Source organism: Geotrypetes seraphini, chromosome 6, assembly GCF_902459505.1.
Source record: "Geotrypetes seraphini chromosome 6, aGeoSer1.1, whole genome shotgun sequence".
Classification (NCBI taxonomy): domain Eukaryota; kingdom Metazoa; phylum Chordata; class Amphibia; order Gymnophiona; family Dermophiidae; genus Geotrypetes; species Geotrypetes seraphini.
The window spans coordinates 247,336,005-247,358,329 of record NC_047089.1 but is presented as its reverse complement, the minus strand read 5'-3'; the positions used below and the strand labels follow the sequence as shown (position 1 = coordinate 247,358,329).

The window sequence follows — 22,325 nt, the reverse complement described above, 5'->3', positions numbered from 1 at the left end:
TTTCTGAGCTGTGATTGGAGACTATGCCAGACTCCTCAGGGATTGGACACTGCTTTTGAGCTCCTGCCTACCAGACTTCGATTCCCCAGAATCCATAAAAGAGGAAAATTCGCCCATGCTCAATCTCTCTTCTTTTGGATCATCGCTGGAGACTGATTTCACGACTTAGTTTTTAGAAAAACCTTTTACTATTACTTCTCCAACCTTCTGTTTTTACCTTTAAGTGCTTTCTTTTCTTTCTTTTTCTGATTTCACGACTTAGTTTTTAGAAAAACCTTTTACTATTACTTCTCCAACCTTCTGTTTTTACCTTTAAGTGTTTTCTTTCTTTCAGAGGGTGGTGGACACATGGAACGCACTCCCGGAGGCTGTGATAGGCCAGAGCACGCTACAGGGGTTCAAGGAGGGTCTAGATAGGTTCCTAAAAGAAAAGGGGATTGAGGGGTACAGATAGAAGCAGAGGTAGGTTATAGGATTAGTCAGAAACTTCACAGGTCATGGACCTGATGGGCCGCCGCGGGAGTGGACTGCTGGGCACGATGGACCTCTGGTCTGACCCAGTGGAGGCAACTTCTTATGTTCTTTTAATTGGAGTTCCTATCCCTTCTTTCCCCTTGTTCCTGTTCGTCTTTCTCCTTGAATTGTTCTTTTCCCTTGGTCTGTTTTAGATTAAATGATACTTTTACTGGTATATTATTATGACAAGTTTGTACACCGCCTAGAAGTCTCGGTAAATAAACTCGAAACTTTCTGAAAAGCTCTCAGCTCTACCATGTGCTCCTAAAGGACTTTCCATCCAGCAAGGCCTGTATTAGAGTGAGTAACTTTTCAATCTACACTTCCCCCTCCGTATTTGTGAATTCCGTATCTACGGATTCGCTTATTCGCGATTTTTTAAAGCAAAAAAGTCATTTTAATTTTTTGGGCTATTTTAAGCCCTGTACGCCCCTCCCTTAAGCTTTACCTGGCGGTCTAGCAGGTTTTCGGGGCAGGAGCGATCTTCCCACGCTCCTGCCCCGTGCAAATCGCTCAAAGGAAATGGCTCGAGAGACTATGGGTGCTCAAGGCAGCCATTTCCTGTGAGCGATCTGCACGGGGCAGGAGCGTGGGACGATCGTTCCTGCCTGAAAACCCACTAGACCACCAGGTAAGGCTTAAGGGGGGGCTTTCAAGGCTTAAAATTGCCGGGGGAAGCGGTGGTTAGGGGTAGAACCGGCCCGAATATTATTCGCGTTTTTTTAATATCCGCGGCCCGGCTTTGCCCCTAACCCTTGCGAACACGAAGGGGGAAATGTAGTTTAAATTAATCATTCAGTTCTCTGGTAATATTTTATCTTGTGGCACATTTTCCCTTGTTCAAGATCCTAATTTGTAACTGCATTACCTGTCTAATCTTATAAACAATTGGCTCTGTAAAAATAAAATTCCACTTTGACTTTAAATGCTCTAGGTTTCTGTTCTTTAATATATATATTATACAGAGCTAAGCTATAAACAGGCAGGGCTTTCCCCAAATTAACATCTATTTAATATAAAGTATATTCCTCTCTTTGGGAATAATATATTTTATTGGTAGAGAATTCTTCTTCTTTACTAAAGGCACTTTAAATGTATTAGTGTAATTTTTGAAATTGTATGGGATTTTTTTTCTCCTATTGTTCCTATTTTTTTAAATTCCTCTTTGCCATTTAAATCCAGAAGTACCCATAAATATAAGCTCAGTTTTCCCACTTTAAAGAATATCAAAACTACAGTCAGCTTTTGTTGTTCGTTTACCTTTCTATTTGCAAAGATTTGGAATGCGCTTCCGTCTGAGATTAGACTCCTTCCCCAATTATCAATTTTCCGGAAAAGTAAAAAACTTACTTATTTCAGAAGTCCCTAATAAATTCATCTGTTTCTAATTAAGGTTCTTCCTCTGTCAACCATGATCCTTGCTTTGTTTTGATTCTTAATATTTGTAAACCGAGTCGAGCCCTCTATGAGGGATGAATCGGTATATAAAACTAAAGGATTGGATTGAAAAGTGGAAGTAAGGAAGAAGTAGGGAACTACAGACTGGTAAGTCTGACTTCTGAGGTACGTAAATTAATGGAAACACTTTTAAAACAGAGAATAGTGCAGTTTCTGGAATCCAGTGGATTACAGGACCCGAGGCAACATGGATTCATTAGAATCAAGTCTTGTCAGACAAATCTCATCAATTTCTTTGACTGGAAGACCAAAGAATTGTGTAGAGGGAGTGAGCTAGATGTGGTGTATTTAGATTTTAGCAAAGCCTTTGACATTGTTCCATACAGATGTCTAATAAATAAATTGAGTGCTCTCAGTATGGACCCCAAAGTGATGGAATGGGTCAGAAACTGGTCGAGTGGAAGGCGATAGAGGGCAGTGGTCAATGAAGATTACTCTGAGGAAAGGGAAGTTATCAGTGGTGTGCCTCAAGGTTTGGTTTTGGACCTGTGCTTTTTAACATTTTTGTAAGCAATATTGCCGAAGGGCAGTCTGGTGAGATTTGCCTTTGCAGATGATACCAAAATCTGCAAAAGAGTAGACACCCCTGAAGGTGTGAATAACATGAGGAAGGAATTAGTGAAGCTTGAAGAATGGTCTGAAATTTGGCAGCTAAGATATAATGCTAAGAAATGTATTTGGGCTGCAGAAACCCGAGTTTAGGGGTGAAGAATTTTTGTGTATTGAAAGAGCAGGACTTGGGTGTGATACTATACGATGAAATGTAATATAATTTATTTCTTATATACCGCTAAACTCCGTTAGGATTCTAAGCGGTTTACAGAAAAATAGACAATAGGGTGCATTAAAATTATAAGTAAGATAGGTACTTAGAAATTCCCTTACTGTCCCGAAGGCTCACAATCTAACTAAAGTACCTGGAAAAATGACAATTAGTAGAGTAATGAAGAAATAAAATAGAGAATAGATGAGAAAAATAAGAAAATAAACATTCTAATAAGACTACAATGATCTAAAGGACTTTGAAAGGTTGAAAAAAGAGGGGAGATAAGAATAGATGCAGAGGGAGAACCGTTGAAGCAATAGAAATTTAAATGAAATTTGAATGATAAAATAAAACAAAATAAGTGGTAAAACAATAAGTGAGATTAAAAAATATATCATCAACTAAAAAGAATTGAAAATAAAATCAAAACAGTCAAAACTGATGATCTTAAGGTGGCCAAACAGGCTGAAAAGGTGACAGTGAAAGCTAGAAGATTGCTAGGGTGCACAGGGAGAGGGATGGCCAGTAGGAAAAAGGAGGTATTGATGACCCTATATAAGACTCTAGTGAGACCCCATTTAGAATATTGTGTACAATTCTGGAGACCACACCTTCAAAAAGATATAAACACGACGGAGTCAGTCCAGAAGAAAGGCAACTAAAATGGTTGATGGTCTGCATCATAAGGCATATGGGGACAGACTTAAAGATCTCAATAGGCATACTTGGAGGAATGGCAGGAGAGGGGAGATATGACAGAGACATTTACATACCTGTCAGATGCTCATAGGAATCCTATGAGCATCAGAGCTGTTACTGCTGCGGCTGGCACTATAAACAATAGCATGGCTTTGTAAAGGAGGTGGTTAAATGTAAAGGAATAGCAAAGCTAATTTACCACTCATGTGTGATTAAATTTATACTGATTACACCATTATAATCAGCGATTATATTTAAACCTCAAACATGTTATGTCTTCCAGCTTTTGTTCCAGTTTACAAGTAATTGCAACTACAGCCTACCTTTGAAGAACAATTTCAATTTTGAGTCAGATAAGTGTTATGAGTTATTATCTTAGCCAAAACTTCCAAACTGTATGTGTGAACTTCCCTAAAATATTTGTTTTTCTTTTACAGGTACCTTTACTCAGAATTTCCAGAAACACAGGTAAGTATTTGACTAGGTAACTCTCTAAACCACATAGTGTTTCTTAGTCCCATAGCTCAATAAAATACAGAAAAAAAATGTGTGCACACAAAATTAAAGTATTCAAAAAACCCTAATTTTCACTGGTTTTGCTACTGCCACCTGTTTGGAACCTGCCATTTCTCTGAAGATTCAGATGTTTGCTACTATCCTATCTTTAAACAAATGAAAGGAAGGAAAACCTAACCTCCCTGGATGAATGCAGGCTAAAGTCAGTATCTTCTTGGGATAAGGCCATATATTTCTAACTAACCGTCCCCCCCCCCCCCCTTTTTATGAAGTCACATTAGGCTTTTTTATTGTCTTCCATGGCGGTATTAGCTCACAGGACTTCTATGAGCATCAGAGCTAATACCGCCGTGGCCGACGATAAAAAAGTCTAACGTGGCTTCGTAAAGGGGGGGAGGGACAAGCTGGAAAAGAACATATAATTCTTGTATCCCTAAGCTGACTTTTCACAACAAAAAAAAGAATGTTTCTGATATGAAGTCAGCTCACAGTATCAAGACCTTCACTCACACTAACTGAGCTTTATCTGTGTATCAAATACTCTTATTTAGTAATTATGAAATGCAAAGTAATTATCTCACAATCTCACAGCTTTCTTATCCAGAGCTTTCTAGAATATCAGGGGTACTGGCAGGAAACAGTTCTGTACCACAGAACCACTTTAAGGTTGTAACACATAGAGACAACTCTTAAGTTTTTAAACCTTCAGAAAAAACCCCAGTTAGCTTACAAAAAGAGCTTTAACTTCTCCAAGTTTCACACACATGAGTTTGCTTATCAATGTCTCAGCAGATTTGTAATTAGAGAAGACTGCAGGAAATTCACTTCAGCACTGCAGCAAAAAAAACTGCTGAATATCAAATTAAAATCATAATCATTTGCTTTAAACTCCAATATTATTAGGCAATCTGAGCCGAATCAGTAGTTTTACAAAGTTAAGGAATTGAAAGTCTATATTTCCCAATACTTAATACTTCTTTCTAACAACAGAAGTCACAAGAATTCAGTTTAAATACATTTTTTAGAAGTTCTTTCTTTGAATTATTACTCCAAACGTAACTAAGAAATGAAAGTCTCAAGATCTAACAGATTAAAATGTCAGTTTTTACAGTCAGGGTGACCAGATTTTTCTTACAAGGTTTCAGTCACCACCTGAACACTTCTAATCCAAACACTCAATAAAACATGTCAGGTAAGTTCTTGACCCGAAACTCACACAAACTCAGCTGTATCCTCCTTCATAGTCTTCTCACTACACACCTCAACAGCCCATAAGCGGGTTTAATTTGCAGCATCAGTCAGCTGAACATGCTGCCTTTGGTGACCCCAGAAGCTTTCCCTAGTTGCTTCAACTTCCTATCCCCACAAAGGCAGGACGCTGCAGCAAAGGGAAAGCGTCCATGCCCGCTGAAGGCATGAAGTGCACCCGGGGTGAAGCATCTCCACCACCCTGCCCTTGGTATGCCACTGCTCACCAATGTCCTATATGGGGGCATTATGACCTCCTCCTTTCTGCTTGTTATGCCCTTCCCCATGTAGCCTACTGTAGCATCCTTCTGGTTTTAGATACCACCTTGTCTTGAAATCCTCAGACACTATCACCCCCAAGGTTTCTCTCCTGGTCCACACTCATCAGCCTCTGTCCTCTTATTGCCTCCCTTTGGGGTTTTAAACCCAAATATATCAGTCTGTACTTCTTTACATTAAAGGCTTGATACTGAATTTGGTGCCATGGTACCGGGGAAAAGGTCACATTAGCTAGGTCTACTGGCACAACAACTGAAGTCAAAGTGACTAGTGGATGTGTCTTTTCTTGAGATGTCAAAACAGGAATAATTTCAATTGGAGAGGAAGATATACTGCTCTGTCCCCACTGCCGTGTCTTTGTTTACATTTAGTTTGTTTTATGTAACAGCCTATAGTTAAAGTAAGATACTTCATATTTGGCCCGGTAGCCCTTACACTGATAGGTTAAATGTCGCATATCACCTCTTCTCTCTAGTCTCCTTGAGACCTGCTTTGCTCACATCTCAGCCAGGTATAACCTCTGACCCTATTGGTCAATTCCAGAACCCCTAGAACTTTGGGAGGTCTCTCTGCCTCAGAGGCAGCCCTAAAATGAGGCAAACTGAGGCAGTAGGCTCAGGCGGCACTGTCCAAGGAGTGGCATCTCTCCTTCCCTCCCCGTACTGGCAACTCTCCTTCCAAATTGCCCTCTGCTCCCCTTTCCCACGATTCTACTTTTACTAGCCTTCTAAATGTGGCCAGTGGCAGCAGCGGTATACAAACATTGCCCTGCTGCCAGCCCTGGAGTCTTCTCAGCACAGTGTCCAGCCAATGAGGAAGAAGGAAGTTACGTCAGAGAGGGCGGGACCCGGTGCCGAGAAGACTTTGGCAAGTATGTACCTCTGATATCTTGAATGTAATTCTCTATCTCTAGTATTGCTATATATATGGAAGTTTGACTGCTTGTGGTTTCCAGTTCAGTTTTTGGCCTTCATATTACTGTGAAGAAAGGCCTCCTCACACTGCAGCAAATATAGAGGATTTGGACGACTAGGAGAAGGAGAATGTTGAGGGTGGGAAAAGGGGGCTGGGGGGTGACATGGGGGTAAGTGGGAGACAATTGGGGCTTGGAAATGGGTCCGATACTGAGTTGGGAGGAGCTGTTAGTGGTGGAAGAAGGAAAAGAAGGAGGGGAACGAAACATGGGCATGTGCAGGGGAAGGTGAAAGTAGAGGAACACAGATGGATGATGGGGATAAGGTAAAGGAAAAATAAAGATGCCGGGGAAGGAGAAAAGGAAAGGTAAAAGAGACAGGACACAATAGCTGCTGGGGAAAGAGGAAAAAGAGGCAAAGGGCTAGGAAAAGTGTACTGGATAAAAGGTGAGAGAAAATGGAAAAGGGGAGGTTAAAGGGGGTAAGGCATACAAAGGGAAAGAGCTGGGATGGGTGAGGGAAGGAGAGAGAGAGATGGGCAGTGGGGGAAAGCGGGACAGTGCCAAGGTGGTCAGAGGAAATATTCAGTGGATTCTCTATTGGCCGCCAATCGCATGTCAATCTTGTGACGGCACCCTATAGATAGGCGCCAGAAATGTAGCCCAGGGTTTTCCAGGCCAACATTTCGGGTGTCTATCCTTGTCATGAATCATACCTACTTTGGTGTTTTAGGTTGCCTAACGCCACATCCGGCATTAGCCACATCCATAGTGGCATTAAGTGGCCTAAAGCGCCTACGGAGGTGTGATTCCGGCGCTGATAGGTACCTTGAAACCCAGTTAAAAATGTCATTTAAATGTCGTGTTTGTATTTTTACTGCCACTTAAAATAATCAGTGCCGGTTAGAGAATCCAGGCCTTAGTGCCACTGAATCTCTGTAATCAGCATCTATCCAGTTAGCAGCCTTTCAATATCAGTCCCCATAGAACTCATTTTATGATGGTATGTTAAATTTGTTAAGAACTACCATCTCTGGATCAGAACTTAGGTCCATCAAGTCCGGCGATCCGCACACGTGGGGGCCCAGCCAGGTGTACCCTGGCGTAACTTTAGTCACCCGTATCCCTCTATGCGCCTTGCAAGGAGTTGTGCATCTAGTTTGCTTTTGAATCCTTGGATGGTCAATTCCGCAATAACCTCCTCTGGGAGAGCATCCCAGGTGTCCACCACTCATTGCGTGAAGCAGAACTTCCTGATATTTGTCCTGGACTTGTCCCCCCTTAGCTTCAGTCCATGTCCTCTTGTCCGTGTCACATTGGCATTGTAAATCATTTTTTTTCCTGCTCTATTTTGTCAATTCCTTTCAGTATTTTGAAAGTCTTGATCATATCCCCTCGCAGTCTCCTCTTCTCAAGGGAGAACAATCCCAGTCTCTTAAGTCATTCCTCGTATTCCAAGTTCTCCATACCTTTTATTAGCTTCGTTGCTCGTCTCTGCACCCTCTCCAGCAGTTTTATATCCTTCTTTAGGTTGGGAGACCAATGTTGGACACAGTATTCCAAGTGGGGTCTGACCATTGCTCTATAAAGCGGCATTATGACTTTCTCCGAACGGGTTACAATTTGCCATCGTTACAGTACAAGTTTTTTTAAATGAGTTTTCTCCTAACTTGACACATACTAGGGATCTAATACCAATATACATGAACTTTTCTTCTACTTCGTCTTTTTGCTTCTTATTGTTTGAGCATCTTGCATCTCCTTTGTGTTTTTGCAAAAAAGCAGCTTAAAGTATATGAGGATAGAAACATAGGTCTTTGAGTTTGTCTGACCGGATTTATTGTTTTGCTTTGCTGATACCTTCCATGGTGAGAGTGTGGCGCAGTGGTTAAAGCTACAGCCTCAGCACCCTGAGGTTGTGGGTTCAAATCCTATGCTGCTCCTTGTGACCCTGGGCAAGACACTTAATCCCCCCATTGCCCCAGGTACATTAGATAGATTGTGAGCCCCCCAGGACACACAGGGAAAAATGCTTGAGTACCTTCATGTAAACCATTCTGAGCTCCCCTGGGAGAACAATATAGAAAACTGAATGAATAAAGAAGCTGCTTCCCTAGGCAGCTGGTCAATCTTGCCTAGTAGTTGGGGGCAACCCTTGCCCCACCCTCATTTTTTTTTTTTGGAGGGGGGGGCACCAACTCATCCCTCACCTCAGGTAGCAGATTGCCTTGAGCTGCCCCTGTTTGTCTCCTTTCCCTCACAGAACAAATCTCCAGCTTGGCTTCAGCTTAATAAGGCAGTTCTCATGAGCCTCTTCTGTCCTCTTTCAACCTTGCAAATGAATCACCCTTTTTACCAGTTCAATCTTCATCAACAACAGCATTCATTTCCCATGGAGGTCATTCAACCAATTAGCAGCCCATCCTATTGGTGGCTGGTGAACGAGGACAATGAATTCAGACAGGTTCTGCTACACTCTGCAGGAAGTCTCTCGTTCTTACTTATTGCACTAAACTGTTGGAAACTTACGGCCTGATATTCAAAAGGGTTTAAGTGGGCAAGAGGGCCAGGGTGAGACCTCATCTGGAGTACTGTGTGCAATTCTGGAGGTCACATTACAGTAAAGATGTGCGCAGAATTGAATCAGTTCAGCGGACGGCCACCAGGATGATCTCGGGGCTCAAGGGTCTCTCGTATGAAGAGAGACTGAACAAATTGCAGCTCTACACTCTCGAGGAAAGTAGGGAGAGGGGAGACATGATCGAAACATTTAAGTACCTCACGGGACGTGTCGAAGTGGAAGATGATATTTTCTTTCTCAAGGGACCTTCGGCCACAAGAGGGCACCTGCTCAAACTCAGGGGCGGAAAATTTCATGGTGACACCAGAAAGTATTTCTTCACAGAGAGAGTGGTTGATCATTGGAACAAGCTTCCAGTGCAGGTGATCGAGGCAGACAGCGTGCCAGACTTTAAGAATAAATGGGATACCCATGTGGGATCCCTACGAGGGTCAAGATAAGGAAATTGGGTCATTAGGGCATAGACAGGGGGTGGGTAAGCAGAGTGGGCAGACTTGATGGGCTGTAGCCCTTTTCTGCCGTCATCTTCTATGTTTCTATGAGATAAATCCTATTGAGCTGGCCATCTGCCAATATTCAGTGGCACTTTATCAGGCAGTGCTACTGACCATTGCCTTAGACCACGCAGGTAAAACCTGGCCAGTAGAGGGATAAACCAGGTAATGGGGATATTAATTTGGAGACCATATAGCTAAGTAACCAGATAGGACCTAACTCAGGCACCGTTTATAGCAAGGGTGTCAAATTCCCACCTCGGGGGCCGTGATCCAGTTGGGTTTTCAGGATTTCCCCAATGAATATGCATGAGATCCATTTGCATGCACTGCTTTCATTGTATGCTAATAGATCTCATGCATATTCATTGGGGAAATCCTGAAAACCCGACTGGATTGCGGCCCTCGTGGAGGGACTTTGATACCTCTGATATAGACAAAGAATTAGCATACAGTAAACCAGGGGTGTCAAAGTCCCTCCACGAGGACCGCAATCCAGTCGGGTTGTCAGGATTTCCCCAATGAATATGCATGAGATCTATTAGCATACAATGAAAGCAGTGCATGCAAATGGATCTCATGCATAGTCATTGGGGAAATCCTGAAAACCCAACTGGATTCCGGCCCTTGAGGACTGGAGTTGTCCACCTCTGGGCTAGATCAGGGGTCTCAAAGTCCCTCCTTGAGGGCCGCAATCCAGTCGGGTTGTCAGGATTTCCCCAATGAATATGTATGAGATCTATGAATATGCATGAGATATACTGCTTTCAATGCATATTCATTGGGGAAATCCTGAAAACCCGACTGGATTCCGGCCCTCAAGGAATGACTTTGAGATCTCTGCACTAAATCAATTAACACAAGTTAAAAGACCCCTTAGAGCAGGGGTGTCAAAGTCCCTCCTCGAGGGCCGCAATCTAGTCGGGTTTTCAGGATTTCCCCAATGAATATGCATTGAAAGCAGTATATCTCATGCATATTCATAGATCTCATACATATTCATTGGGGAAATCCTGAAAACCCGACTGGATTGCGGCCCTCAAGGAGGGACTTTGAGATCCCTGGTTTATAGAATCAGGCCCATATTGAATGTTTATTTGATTTTTTTTAGCCCCTCCTCCTAAAGGTGCCCAGAACAGGTTACAGATCAGGTATGCAAGCATTTTCCCTCTCTGTCGAGGTAGTGGAAGATTAAGTAACTTGCCCAGGATCACAAGCAGCAGGGCCAGGGTTTGAACCCAGAACCTCAAGGTGCTGGGACTAGCTCTAACCACTACACCACACTCTCCTCCTGGGTCTAATTTAGTCACTGATGATCAGTGCTTAAAAAAAAACACTGGCCACTGCTGGCTGAACTTTGACTGGTATGAGTTTGAGCCTTCTCTATGAATACTGGATTGGTTTAGCTCTCCATCCAGGAAAAGTATTGAAGGCAATGGTATGGATCCCTGGAGACCGTTATTGAGTCTCAACCTGAGAAGCTGAGCTTACCTTTCGACACAGTCACTTCATAGGGGGAAAAGGAGCAGCTGCAATCTTTGAAGTTCCAAAAAGTTTTATTGAAATTTTCATAATGATAAACAGCCAGACAGGAGAACAAAGATTCTTACAAATTGCTTACAACTTTGTTGTCAAGAGCATAGGATATTCATGAACTTACAACATAACCCACCCCTTCCTATCCTATATCCAGCGGCCATAATACAACCAATCATTCTACCAACAACTTTCAGTTCTTATTACTCTTGGATAGGTAACCATAATCTATCAAACTTGGCCTTCTTACTTTTCTTTTCCATACTTTCCTATTAAGCAAACTGAGTTCCACCAAAACTGAAAAGATAGTTTGAATTGCAACAGCTGTCAATATTGCTATTAACATCTTATTACCATTAGTTATATCAACAGAAGCATCCTAAAGATTAAAAATTGCTCCTGCATATGTTAAGGAAACATTCATATGTAACAATATTTGAACATGACTTCAAACTTGCTGCCAAAAAACATGCACCAGGGGACAATAAATAGCATATGATCTTCTGCTCTTGAGACATAAATCCCAAGGTTCACTTCTTGACAGTCAAATAGTTCCTGATTCTGAGCCTCTGCTTGAATCCTGACTTCAGGAAAGATGACTATCTCCTTAATACTGAACAACCACCAGTGCTCCAATACCAAAGCCTTCAGGGCCAATAAAGATTTATTGGACTTCAATGTCTTTGCAACGATGTCTAATAAATGCAATCTTTCGAGCTTGATGGTCTTAGGAGATAACCTTGAACTGATGCCACAGCTGGAGACACCACTGCTTTAAATCCAAAGGCTCTGATTCTAAAAATAGCATCCAGAATGTAGGCAGTGGCAGGCATCCTACCACCATTTAATGGACCAATCGTGATTTGTTTTTAAAAAATGGGGTGAAGAATGCCTACAATGTATGGAGACATTTAGGCACGCCTATAGACGTCTAAGGCTTGCGTAGATGTGGTTTACGCCGGAGGTGGCCTTAGGCATTCATAGGCATGCCTAGGTGCTTCTCGTAGGCACAAGTCAGACACCTTAAATATAGGCCTGTAAAATGTGATTCTGGAAACGACACCTACCGTTGATTGACACGTGATAGACGCCCGTTTTGCAGGCACCTATCGTAGCAATCCCGTTTCCGGAATCAGGCCCAAAGAATGAATACAGTCTACATAATGATCCGTGATGGACATCTTGTGATTGTAGTTTGGGCATCTTTTGAATCTGCCGGCTTTCTTTTTGGCCACAAACAAAAAAGGGCAAAATTAACCTGGAAAATTCTGATGAAAAACAGAAGCTAAGGCAGAACTCAGAGAGTAGAAAAAATAAATCCCAACTTGAATGATATTAAAAAAGAAAAAAAACCAAAACCCCCAACAACTTAAGAACATAAGAAGTTGCCTCCGCTGAGGCAGACCAGAGGTCCATCTCGCCCAGCGGTCCGCTCCCGCGGCGGCCCATCAGGCCCATTGCCTGAGCAATGGTCCCAGACTATCCCTATAACCTACCGCTACTCTTATCTGTACCCCTCAATTCCTTTATCCTCCAGGAACCTATCCAAACCTTCTTTGAAGCCTTGTAACGTGCTCCGGCCTATCACAGCCTCCGGAAGCGCGTTCCATGTGTCCACCACTCTCTGGGTGAAAAAGAACTTTCTGGCATTTGTTTTAAACCTGTCTCCTTTTAATTTTTCCGAGTGCCCCCTTGTACTTGTGGTTCCCCATAATCTGAAAAATCTGTCCCTGTCTACTTTTTCTATACCCTTCAGGATCTTGAAGGTTTCTATCATGTCTCCTCTAAGTCTCCGCTTTTCCAGGGAGAACAGCCCCAGCTTTTTCAGTCTGTCAGTATATGAGAGGTTTTCCATACCTCTTATCAGTTTAGTTGCTCTTCTCTGGACTCCCTCAAGTACCGCCATGTCCTTTTTGAGGTACGGCGACCAATATTGGACACAGTACTCCAGATGCGGTCGCACCATTGCACGATACAGTGGCAGGATGACCTCCTTCGTCCTGGTCGTGATACCCTTCTTAATGATACCCAACATTTTGTTTGCTTTTCTTGAGGCTGTGGCGCACTGTGCCGACGCCTTCAAAGACGTGTCCACCATCACTCCCAGGTCTCTTTCAAGGTTACTTACCCCTAGCAGTGATCCTCCCATTTTGTAGCTGAACATCGGGTTCTTTTTCCCTACATGCATGACCTTGCATTTCCCTACATTAAAGTTCATTTGCCATTTTTTGGCCCATTCTTCTAGCGTCGTTAGGTCCCTTTGCAGATCTTCGCAGTCTTCCATGGTATCAACCCTGCGGTAGAGTTTGGTGTCATCCGCAAATTTAATAACTTCGCAATTTGTTCCTGCCTCCAGGTCATTAATAAATATATTGAACTTAGCAGATGCAAAATAAGCCTACATTGGAAATGACCAGATTTAGAGACAGATGTGATAAAAGTAGGTGAGAAAGTGATAAAAAACAAAACAAAACTTATTACTCCAAGGATGAGCAGGACATTAGTCCTTACACATGAGAATTCCTAGTTACAGGCGGCTGCAAAATAAAATCTAGCCAAAAAGAGAAAGCCAATGCCCAAGGGCAACAACATGCGTGTGATGGCACCAGGCCAATTTTAACATTTTTTCCTTTCTTGAAAATAATATAAATGCACCCTACGGAGAATAGAGCTGGATTCTACTCCCCAAACAGACTCTTCAGCCAGATGAATGAAACCTTCCGTTGTGCCAGAAATCTCTCTGCAAAGAGTAAGGGGAAGTGAATGTACGATGGTCCTAAGTGAACCACTGATGCTGCCATAGCTAACACTACGCCAGCACATACTTCTACAGTGGGCGTGCTCAGCCAGAGATGCTTAACACTGGTGGACTCTAGGGTCTGCGGACAGTTTTCTGTTCAGGTCTTTTTATAATACAAACAACTATAAAAATATTGGGAGTCACCCTGGATACCCACTTGACCCTGACCGATCACATAAACTCGGTGACGAAAAAATGCTTCTTCAACCTTTGGAAACTGAAAACCATAAAAAAATACTTTGACCCTCTATCCTTCAGGATATTGGTACCGTCACTGATTCTATCCACCCTGGACTACTGCAACATCATTTACTTGGGGATAACTAAAAAAAACTTGAGAAAACTGAGAATAGTTCAAAACACGGCCGTCCACCTAATATTCGGACTAAAGAAAAGCGATCATGTTAGCCCCTTCTACAAACTGTTGCACTGGTTACCAATTGAAGCACGAATTCCATTCAAATTCTCCTGCCTTTGCTACAAACTAATCTGTGGAATGGCCCCCAACTACCTGCTACCCCATTTTGAATTCTACTCCTCCACCAGGTCTACCAGAAATCGCAACCTCTTTACTTACCCGAAAATCTCAGGCTGCAGATATCGAACTTTCAAATTCCAAGTCGGTAGACTGCAAACTTGGTTAGGCTACTTCACTGAGGCCACTAGACAGAACTACAGTGTTTTTCAGAAAGAATTAAAAACCACCTTGTTCAAGAAATTCCTACCCTAGACAGACTTCCCCCCCACAATTAGAAACACTCACCTCACCCAAATTTCCTTCTTCACCTCAATAGGAACCGGTTACTCTTTGACAGCCATAACGTCCCCCCCTCAATTTTTACCCAACTCCCCGCTGGTGCCCGATCATGTTAATAATATAATATGGAAACAAGTAATATCACCAACAACCCAATGTATATTTTTTTCTTCTAATCCTTCTTGCACTTTGTAATTCTCTGACCGCGCAGTGTTCTCTTACCCACATCCGCTCTGCAATTCGCTGATTGTATAGTGCTACTTAATGTGATTCTTGGAATTCACTGACCCTGTATCTCACCTTGTACTCTCATTGACCGTCCAATGTACTCTTATCTACCTTCCCCTGTAATTCGCTGTTTGTACAGCTTTTCTTCATTGTGAACCGCCTCGAAGTCGTAAGATTATGGCGGTATAGAAAAATAAAGTTATTATTATTATTAATTATGAAATTTTTAAGAATCTCTTCTTAGCTATATAATTTTTTGACTGTAATGGTAGTAACAGCTTATTATCATTTTGGGTTTTATTTTTATTTAATTATTTATATACCACTTAGGTCCTAAGTGGTTTTACATTCAGGTACTTTATCAACAATTTCCCTATCTGTCCTGGCGAGCTCAAACTCTATCTAGTGTACCTGGGGCAATGAGGAGATTAAGTGACTTGCCCAGGGTCACAAGGAGCAAGCGAATGATTTGAACCCACAACCTCAGGGTCCTAAGGCCGTAGCTCTAAGCACTGCGCCACACACTCCCAATTTTCTCCATTAAAACTGAAATAAAAAATACCTGAGCTGGCTAGGAACCCTATGCCCCATCAGCTGAAAAAATGCAGAGCCCATCATCTCTTTGAGCATGGCATCGGTGGCATTACAGACTGCAGGTGGGCTCCGCATTTCTTCAACTGGAGAGGTTAGGGGGATCCCTGCCAGATATTCAAATGCTGTGCCTGGCCCCAGGTAACAGTGGATGTATGTGGGAAACCTTTCGCCAGGTCCAAGACAGCACAGAAGGGCCGTTTGAGAGGAGTGGGAGTCTACCAGCACCCCTTCCATCCCTGTAACACAGTGTTCCACAAACCTTTGGTAGTCGTAGCACACTAAACTCGGGGCTGAAAATGTGCGGACGTCGACGTGATGATATCACACACATGTGTGACAGACGGACACCCTCCAGACGGGGCCCTGAGCCTGCCATCACTACACCGGTGGGGGGGGGGAGGGGGTGCTGAAGGAGGAGAGGGACCGGCGAGGAGGAGTGGTGCAGGCTGACTGACTACAGGACGTGCTTCTCGCCGTGAGATGCATGTCCTGTATGCAGTCCGCTGATGCCTACGCCTCTCCTCAATGGCGTCTCGCAGCCTTTAAGCATACAATTACCTTTCCTACATCTGGCATGTCTCTAGGCCCGAGACATAACAGCGAGCTGAGCTCAGTGTTGCTGGCAAATTAGTAGCCCCGCACCTCGGTGACAGACTGGGCGGCTTGTCACTCTAGGGACCCCTTCACCGACTCATTCAGCAGACTAATTAACTTGCAATAAACCAAGATAACCACTTAGGGGCAGAGTCAACAGGCAAATCAGGGCCACTGAGGTTTTCGTCACCTGGTTAATTTAACGTACAGCAGAGCCTGAGCAAAGCAGTATGAAACGGAAAAATGCCAGCATTAGTCTAACATTCTTCTCCAAATTCAAGTAGGTACCTTGCTTCTTTCTCTGTCAGGATCGTAGGTTCCAGACCAGGTTAAAACCTAAAGCAGGAAGATTAAAAAAAAAAAAGTGAGCTAGAGAGTTCACATGCCCTCCCGGGCTGTCCATCGATCAATCGGTGCCTTGACCAGGGTAATTGCACACAAGCGTACTCATAGCTTCTGTAGGTTTGTAAAAATGTATACACTTCCCCCTCCCCATTCGCGGTTCCTGCACTCACAGTTTCATATAATCGCGATGTTTTCTGGGGAGGGGGAAAATAAAAAAAACTGTCTTAATGTAAAAAAAAATCCATCTTTTTTTCCTCCCTGCCGCCTTCCCGGCCTTCCTTGGTGGTCTAGAGGGCTTTCGGGGCAGGAGCGATCTTCCTACGCTCCTGCCCCGTGCAGATTGCCATGAGCAAATGGCTGCTGGGAGTTCCCGTAGTCTCTCAAGACTACGTCGGGAACTCCCTCCAGCCATTTCCTGATGGCAATCTGCACGGGGCAGGAGCGTAGGAAGATCGCTCCTGTCCCGAAAGTCCTCTAGACCACCAGGTAAGGCTGGGAAGGCGGCAGGGAGGTGGGGGTGGATCAGAGCCGGATAATCGCGGTTTTTCGGCATTCGCGGTCCGGCTCTGCCCGTATCCCCCGCGAATGACGAGGGAGAAGTGTAATGAAAATGATGCAAATGTTTTCCAAAAGAAAATTATTTTTTATTCATTCTCAAAAGTGATTAATCATAAGGTTGGTTGCATCATGAGAATTATTACAGAAGCCAAAAGCTGGCCTTGCTAGTAACAAATTCCAACGTTTTACCAGTTACACATCCATATATATCCTAAATGACGACATTCCTTCGCTACAATCTAACTGGTCCAAATTATTCATTTCCATATAAGACTGGCTTCTAAATCTTCATATGGGCGTGTCACAAAAGCATTCCTAAAAATTACATTCTTATACCCAAAAAGTTACATTCTCATAGTAAGCTTACATATTTTATAAAATAAATACAGAAACAGATATTGTAATATACACTTCCCTCTCCCCATTCGCGGTTTTGGTAATCGCGATTTCACATATTTGCAATTTTTTTGGAGAGGGGGAAAAAAGAAAAAACAAACAAACATCGTTAAGTCTTCCCCCCTGCATCCCGGCCTTACCTGGTGGTCTAGCGGGCTTTCGGGGCAGGAGCGATCTTCCTACACTCCTGCCCTGTGCAGATCGCCATTAGGAAATAGCTGTAGGGAGTTCCCGTCGTAGTCTCGAGAGAGTACGGGAACTCACAGCAGCCATTTCCTAATGGCGATCTGCACGGGGCAGGAGCGTAGGAAGATCGCTCCTGCCCCGAAAGCCCGCTAGACCACCAGGGAAGGCGGGAGGGAGGCGGGGGTGGGTCAGAGCCAGATATTCGCGGTTTTTCGCCATTCGCGGTCCGGCTCTGCCCCTATCCCCCGCGAATCCGGAGGGAGAAGTGTACCGGTACTCTCCAAACTAATGCCCACATACAGCTTTTAAAATCTCTTCCTGGTACTATCTCTGTACTGAGAAATTCATGTCTCTTTGTCTAACTAAACTAGAAAGAGAGAGAAGGAGAGGGGGAGGAAGGAGGGAAGGAGAGATTAACCCCCCCCCCCTCCCATCAGAGTTTCAAAGAGTAGAAAAAAGTTGCTTAAGGTCAGAGGTTAAATACCAGATGTATACCTCATTTGGTGACAGGTCAAATGCGCGCAAGACAACAGCGCGCGGAGAAAAACGCTCAGATGTCTTGCGCTCAGTTGTCCCGCTCGTGCTTGTTACTGAAAATGATTTGCGCGGAATTGTCTTGCGCTCAAATGTCTTGCGCCCGTTTGTTCGCACGCTGTTGTCTTGCGCGCATTTGACTATGAACCACCTCATTTATAAGGCCAGTCACACTGAATGCAATGTGATGCGACACCTGTCACATAAACCAACTGGCAGGCCAACCCAAACATCACACCAAAGCTATGATGGCTTCATTTAACCATGTGAAAACTGTTTGCACTGCATTATGGGTTCCCAGAGCTAGTTTTTCTTGCTTAAAGATTATGTCATGAGTTACATGCCCTTATTTTATTTATTTATTCATTTTTACAGCCCGTCCTCCCCAGGAGCCCAGAACCAACAAGATACTAAGAGTGACGCAGCACCCTGAGGTTGTGGGTTCAAACCCCCGCTGCTCCTTGTAACCCTGGGCAAGTCATTTAATCCCTCCATTGCCCTAGGTACATTAGATAGATTGTGAGCCCACCAGGACAGACAGGAAAAATGCTTGAGTACCTGAATAAATTCACGTAAACCCTTCTGAGCTCCCCTGGGAGAACAATAGAGAAAGCTAAATAATGTGAAAAGTTTCTGTCTCTGGTAACCAGAGCTGAGATTGTGACATCACAATGCCTCATTCCACCAATAAGAGCCAATTTAATCAGTGATGTCACAATGGCTGGATTGTCATTTACTTGGCTCTCTTTTGCTATATTTTGATTTCTAGAGTGGCGCAGTGGTTAAAGCTACAGCCTCAGCACCCTGAGGTTGTGGGTTCAAACCCATGCTGCTCCTTGTGACCCTGGGCAAGTCACTTAATCCCCCCATTGCCCCAGGTACATTGTGAGCCCACCAGGAAAGACAGGGAAAAATGCTTGAGTACCTGAATAAATTCATGAACCCTTCTGTGCTCCCTTGGGAGAACAGTATAGATATAGAAAATTGAATAAATAAATACAGCACACTTCTGAGACCACTAAGTCCCTTTCTTCAGATCTGATGACAAGTTTTGGATGGTTTATATATAGTACATGCAAAAATTGTACACTAGTTCAATAAAAGGTAACAGTTTCATGTTCTATTTCATATTTGTATACCTTGTTTATTTCTCTTACAAAATTAATACAAATATTTGAACTAAAAAAAAATAAAAGTTAACAGAATTCAAAACACAGTGGAATCAACACACAGGAGTCAAAAACAGAGAACCACAAAGGAATGGAGACCCCCACAATGGCTTAGGGCAGGGGTGCCCAATATGTTGATCGCGATCGACAGGTCGCTCGCTCAGGCGACCCCAGTCGATCGCAGAGCGGGTTCCCTTCTTCCCTTCTCTTTTTCCCCCTCCTGACTGGCCCGCTCCTGAATTCTGCTGTTGCCGCCGCTGCTCAACATTTAAAAAAAAAAAAACGGCTTGGAGAACTTATGCTCCGGGGGCTGACGTGTGCTTGTACCGGCTTCCCTTCTCTTCCCTCTGAAACCGGAAGTTATGTCAGTGAGGGGGGGGGGGGGAGAGAAGGGAAGCCGGCACGCACATGTTAGAGCCCCGTTCGCGGGCTAAAGCGGGAGACAGGTCAGTTAAGCTTGCGTTTGCTCTTCTTGCTGCCAGGTCCTGCCTACTTTCTGTTTCCTCAAAGGCAGGACCTGGCAGCATTTCTCCCAATAGGTCGATCTTGGGCCGATCAGCCTTCCTCTCCCCGACGTCAATTCTGCCGTCGGAGAGGAAGTTCTGGTCAGCGGAACTTCCTCTCCGACTGCAGAATTGACGTTGGGGAGAGAAATGCTGGTGGGCCCGAAGCAGGGAGAGCTTGGCCGGCGGCGGGCGGCTTTGGGGGGCCTGTTATCCAATGGCAGCGGCAGTTGCAGTGGCTTGGGGGAGGGCAGGGAGGGAGAAAGAGGGCAGGCAGGGAGACAGAAGGAAAGAAGAGAAACAGAAAAAAAGAAAGGGGGCATGAAGAGAGAAAGAAAGAGAGGGCAGGGAGAGAGGAAGAAAACGTTAGGGGGGGGGGGAATGAGGTCAGGAGGAGAGGAAGCATACAGGCTAAAAGAAGGGAAGAAAGATTGGATGCACAGAAGAAGAAAGTGCAACCAGAGACTCATGAAATCACCAGACAAGGTAGGAAAAATGATTTTATTTTAAATTTAGTGATCAAAATGTATCTCAATTTATATCTGCTGTCTATATTTTACACTAAGGTCTTTTACTAAACCGCAATAGAGGTTTTTAGCGCAGGAAGCCTATGAGCGTCGAGAGCAGCGCTGGGTATTCAGCACAGCTCCCTGCGCTAAAAACTGCTATTGTGGTTTAGTAAAAAGGGAGGGGGTATTTGTCTGTTTTTGTATGGTTGTTAGTGAGGTGACAGTGCATAGAGTCATCTGCTTTGACCTCTTTGAAAAACCCTGGAATAGGAATGATGATTAACATTTTCTATGTGTATAGTGTGCTTTGTGTTTTTTAAAATTTTATTGTTGGTAGATCATTTTGACTTGGTCATTTTAAAAGTAGCTCGCAAGCCCAAAAAGTGTGGGCACCCCTGGCTTAGGGTCTAGACCAAACATGGGCAACTCCATTCTTCGAGGGCCAGAATCCAATCAGGTTTTCAGGATTTCCCCAATGAATATGCATGAGATCTATTTGCATGCACTGCTTTCAATGCATATTGTGGCCGGGCCAGGCCCCGAGCAAGTGGGAAAACCCAGCTCGGACCACAGGTAAGAATTTTGTGCGCCTTTTATGTGGTCAGTGAAAGGAAAACCCGGACACTAGATTCAGTTCAAACAAAACGTCACCGGGTTTATTATAAGGAAAAAGAAAATCCCAAAACATAAACTGCTTTCCACAGTAACTAGTCACACAGTTCCCTTTACATAATTCCAGTGTCTGTTGTATGAAATATAGTCCAAGGACTGGACAGTCCTTGTCACCACTTTATCAGCAAAAGAAAATCAAATTAGGACTTCTCCGTCCCTCACTAGGCTAGTAGGCCCTTCTTAGGGCCGCTGGCTATTTTATGCCACAGTCTTGGCCAGCACAGCTCTGGCACTTCAGGTGCCAACACTTCTCTACATCACAGAATTTTTTTAAAAATCTTCTTTTGGCTTTTATTATTATTAGCAATTTGTCCCTTTAAGGACTTTCCCAGCCTGCACTGCAGTCTGTGTGGAAGCCAGCCCCCCTTTGCACATAGCTGTTCAGGCCCTCCCAAATGCTACCACAGTCCTTGAGCTTTTGTTACCTAGGGATCTGGCTTACTAATAAGACTTTTAAGCCTGGTTCAAACGGGCAGGCACTGCTGCACTGCTGCCTTGATGCTTCTATGGAATTAACTGAGTACAGGCTTCTCTGTGCAGTCTTTACTTGAGAGGGAGAAATGTCCCAGCTTATAACTTTTAAATCAGGTTTCCATACATTGCTCTGGCACACTTAACTCTGCTTCACCACCCCCACCCTGGGTCACTGGTGCTTTAATTGTTGTCTTCAGTCTCCATGCATTCCCCAGCGTCATTCTCCATCTCCCATCCTCCTCTCTGTATGTTTGGGAAAGTTTCCTGGCCAGGTTCTTCTCCGTCCGAAAGAACCTCTAGCTCTACCCCCGGGAATTCACAGTACCTAGCTGGCTGTTGGATTCCTCTTCCTGCTTGTTGGCCTGGGGCAATCACACATTCCTGGTGGTTTGCAAAGGGCGTTGGGCTGCTCTCAGTGTGCTGCATTCTGCCTGCCTTGTTAGAGTCAGCTGAGGTTAATTTATTCACCTGCCTTCCTCCTGCTTGAAGCTTAAGTGACTGCAGAGCCTCGTAGCCAACTCCACTCCCTTCTGTGTTGACTCTCTGTTTCTCCTTAGAGCAGGGAAAGGAATAATAGGGGATAGACAGTGTTCTGTGTGTCCTCCCTGCCTGAATTTCTGGCTATGACATCACCTGCCTTTTCTCTCTTCTTTCTTGCTGTACTAAACTAGGGCTTTTAGCAGGTTATATAGGCTTTATTTTAGGAATTGCAGGTTTGAGGGCTGTACTTTTGACTGGGCTAGCAGTCTTATTAGCCGTGACTGGAGCTTCCCTGTCACAATATTCATTGGGGAAATCCTGCAAACCCGATTGTATTCCGGCCCTCGAGGACTGGAGTTGCCCATTCTCTTTAGTTTCTCATTTCAGGTATCTAGGCGTCATTCTAGATCAGCATCTCTCCTTTGATCATATTTCTGCTTTAGCAAAGCTCTGCTTCTACACCCTTGGACAATTTTGGTCTGTTCGTTCACTTCTTGACCAAACGTGACAAAAAAACTAT

The 22,325-nt window shown here is 43.9% G+C and overlaps 1 protein-coding gene across 6 annotated transcripts in view; it reads right to left on the bottom strand.

The window, feature by feature from the left end:
- LOC117363042 (cyclic AMP receptor-like protein A) overlaps window positions 1-22,325 on the bottom strand; it is a 646,660-nt gene that overhangs the window by 131,420 nt on the left and 492,915 nt on the right. For 5 of the 6 annotated variants that reach the window (XM_033950230.1, XM_033950233.1, XM_033950234.1 and 2 more), the window contains one exon: window positions 16,268-16,315. The exons of the other annotated variant lie outside the window; for it this stretch is intronic. In XM_033950230.1, the coding sequence (XP_033806121.1) occupies window positions 16,268-16,315 (48 nt within the window). The remainder of the gene's footprint in view (window positions 1-16,267; window positions 16,316-22,325) is intronic. 6 annotated transcript variants of the gene reach the window in all.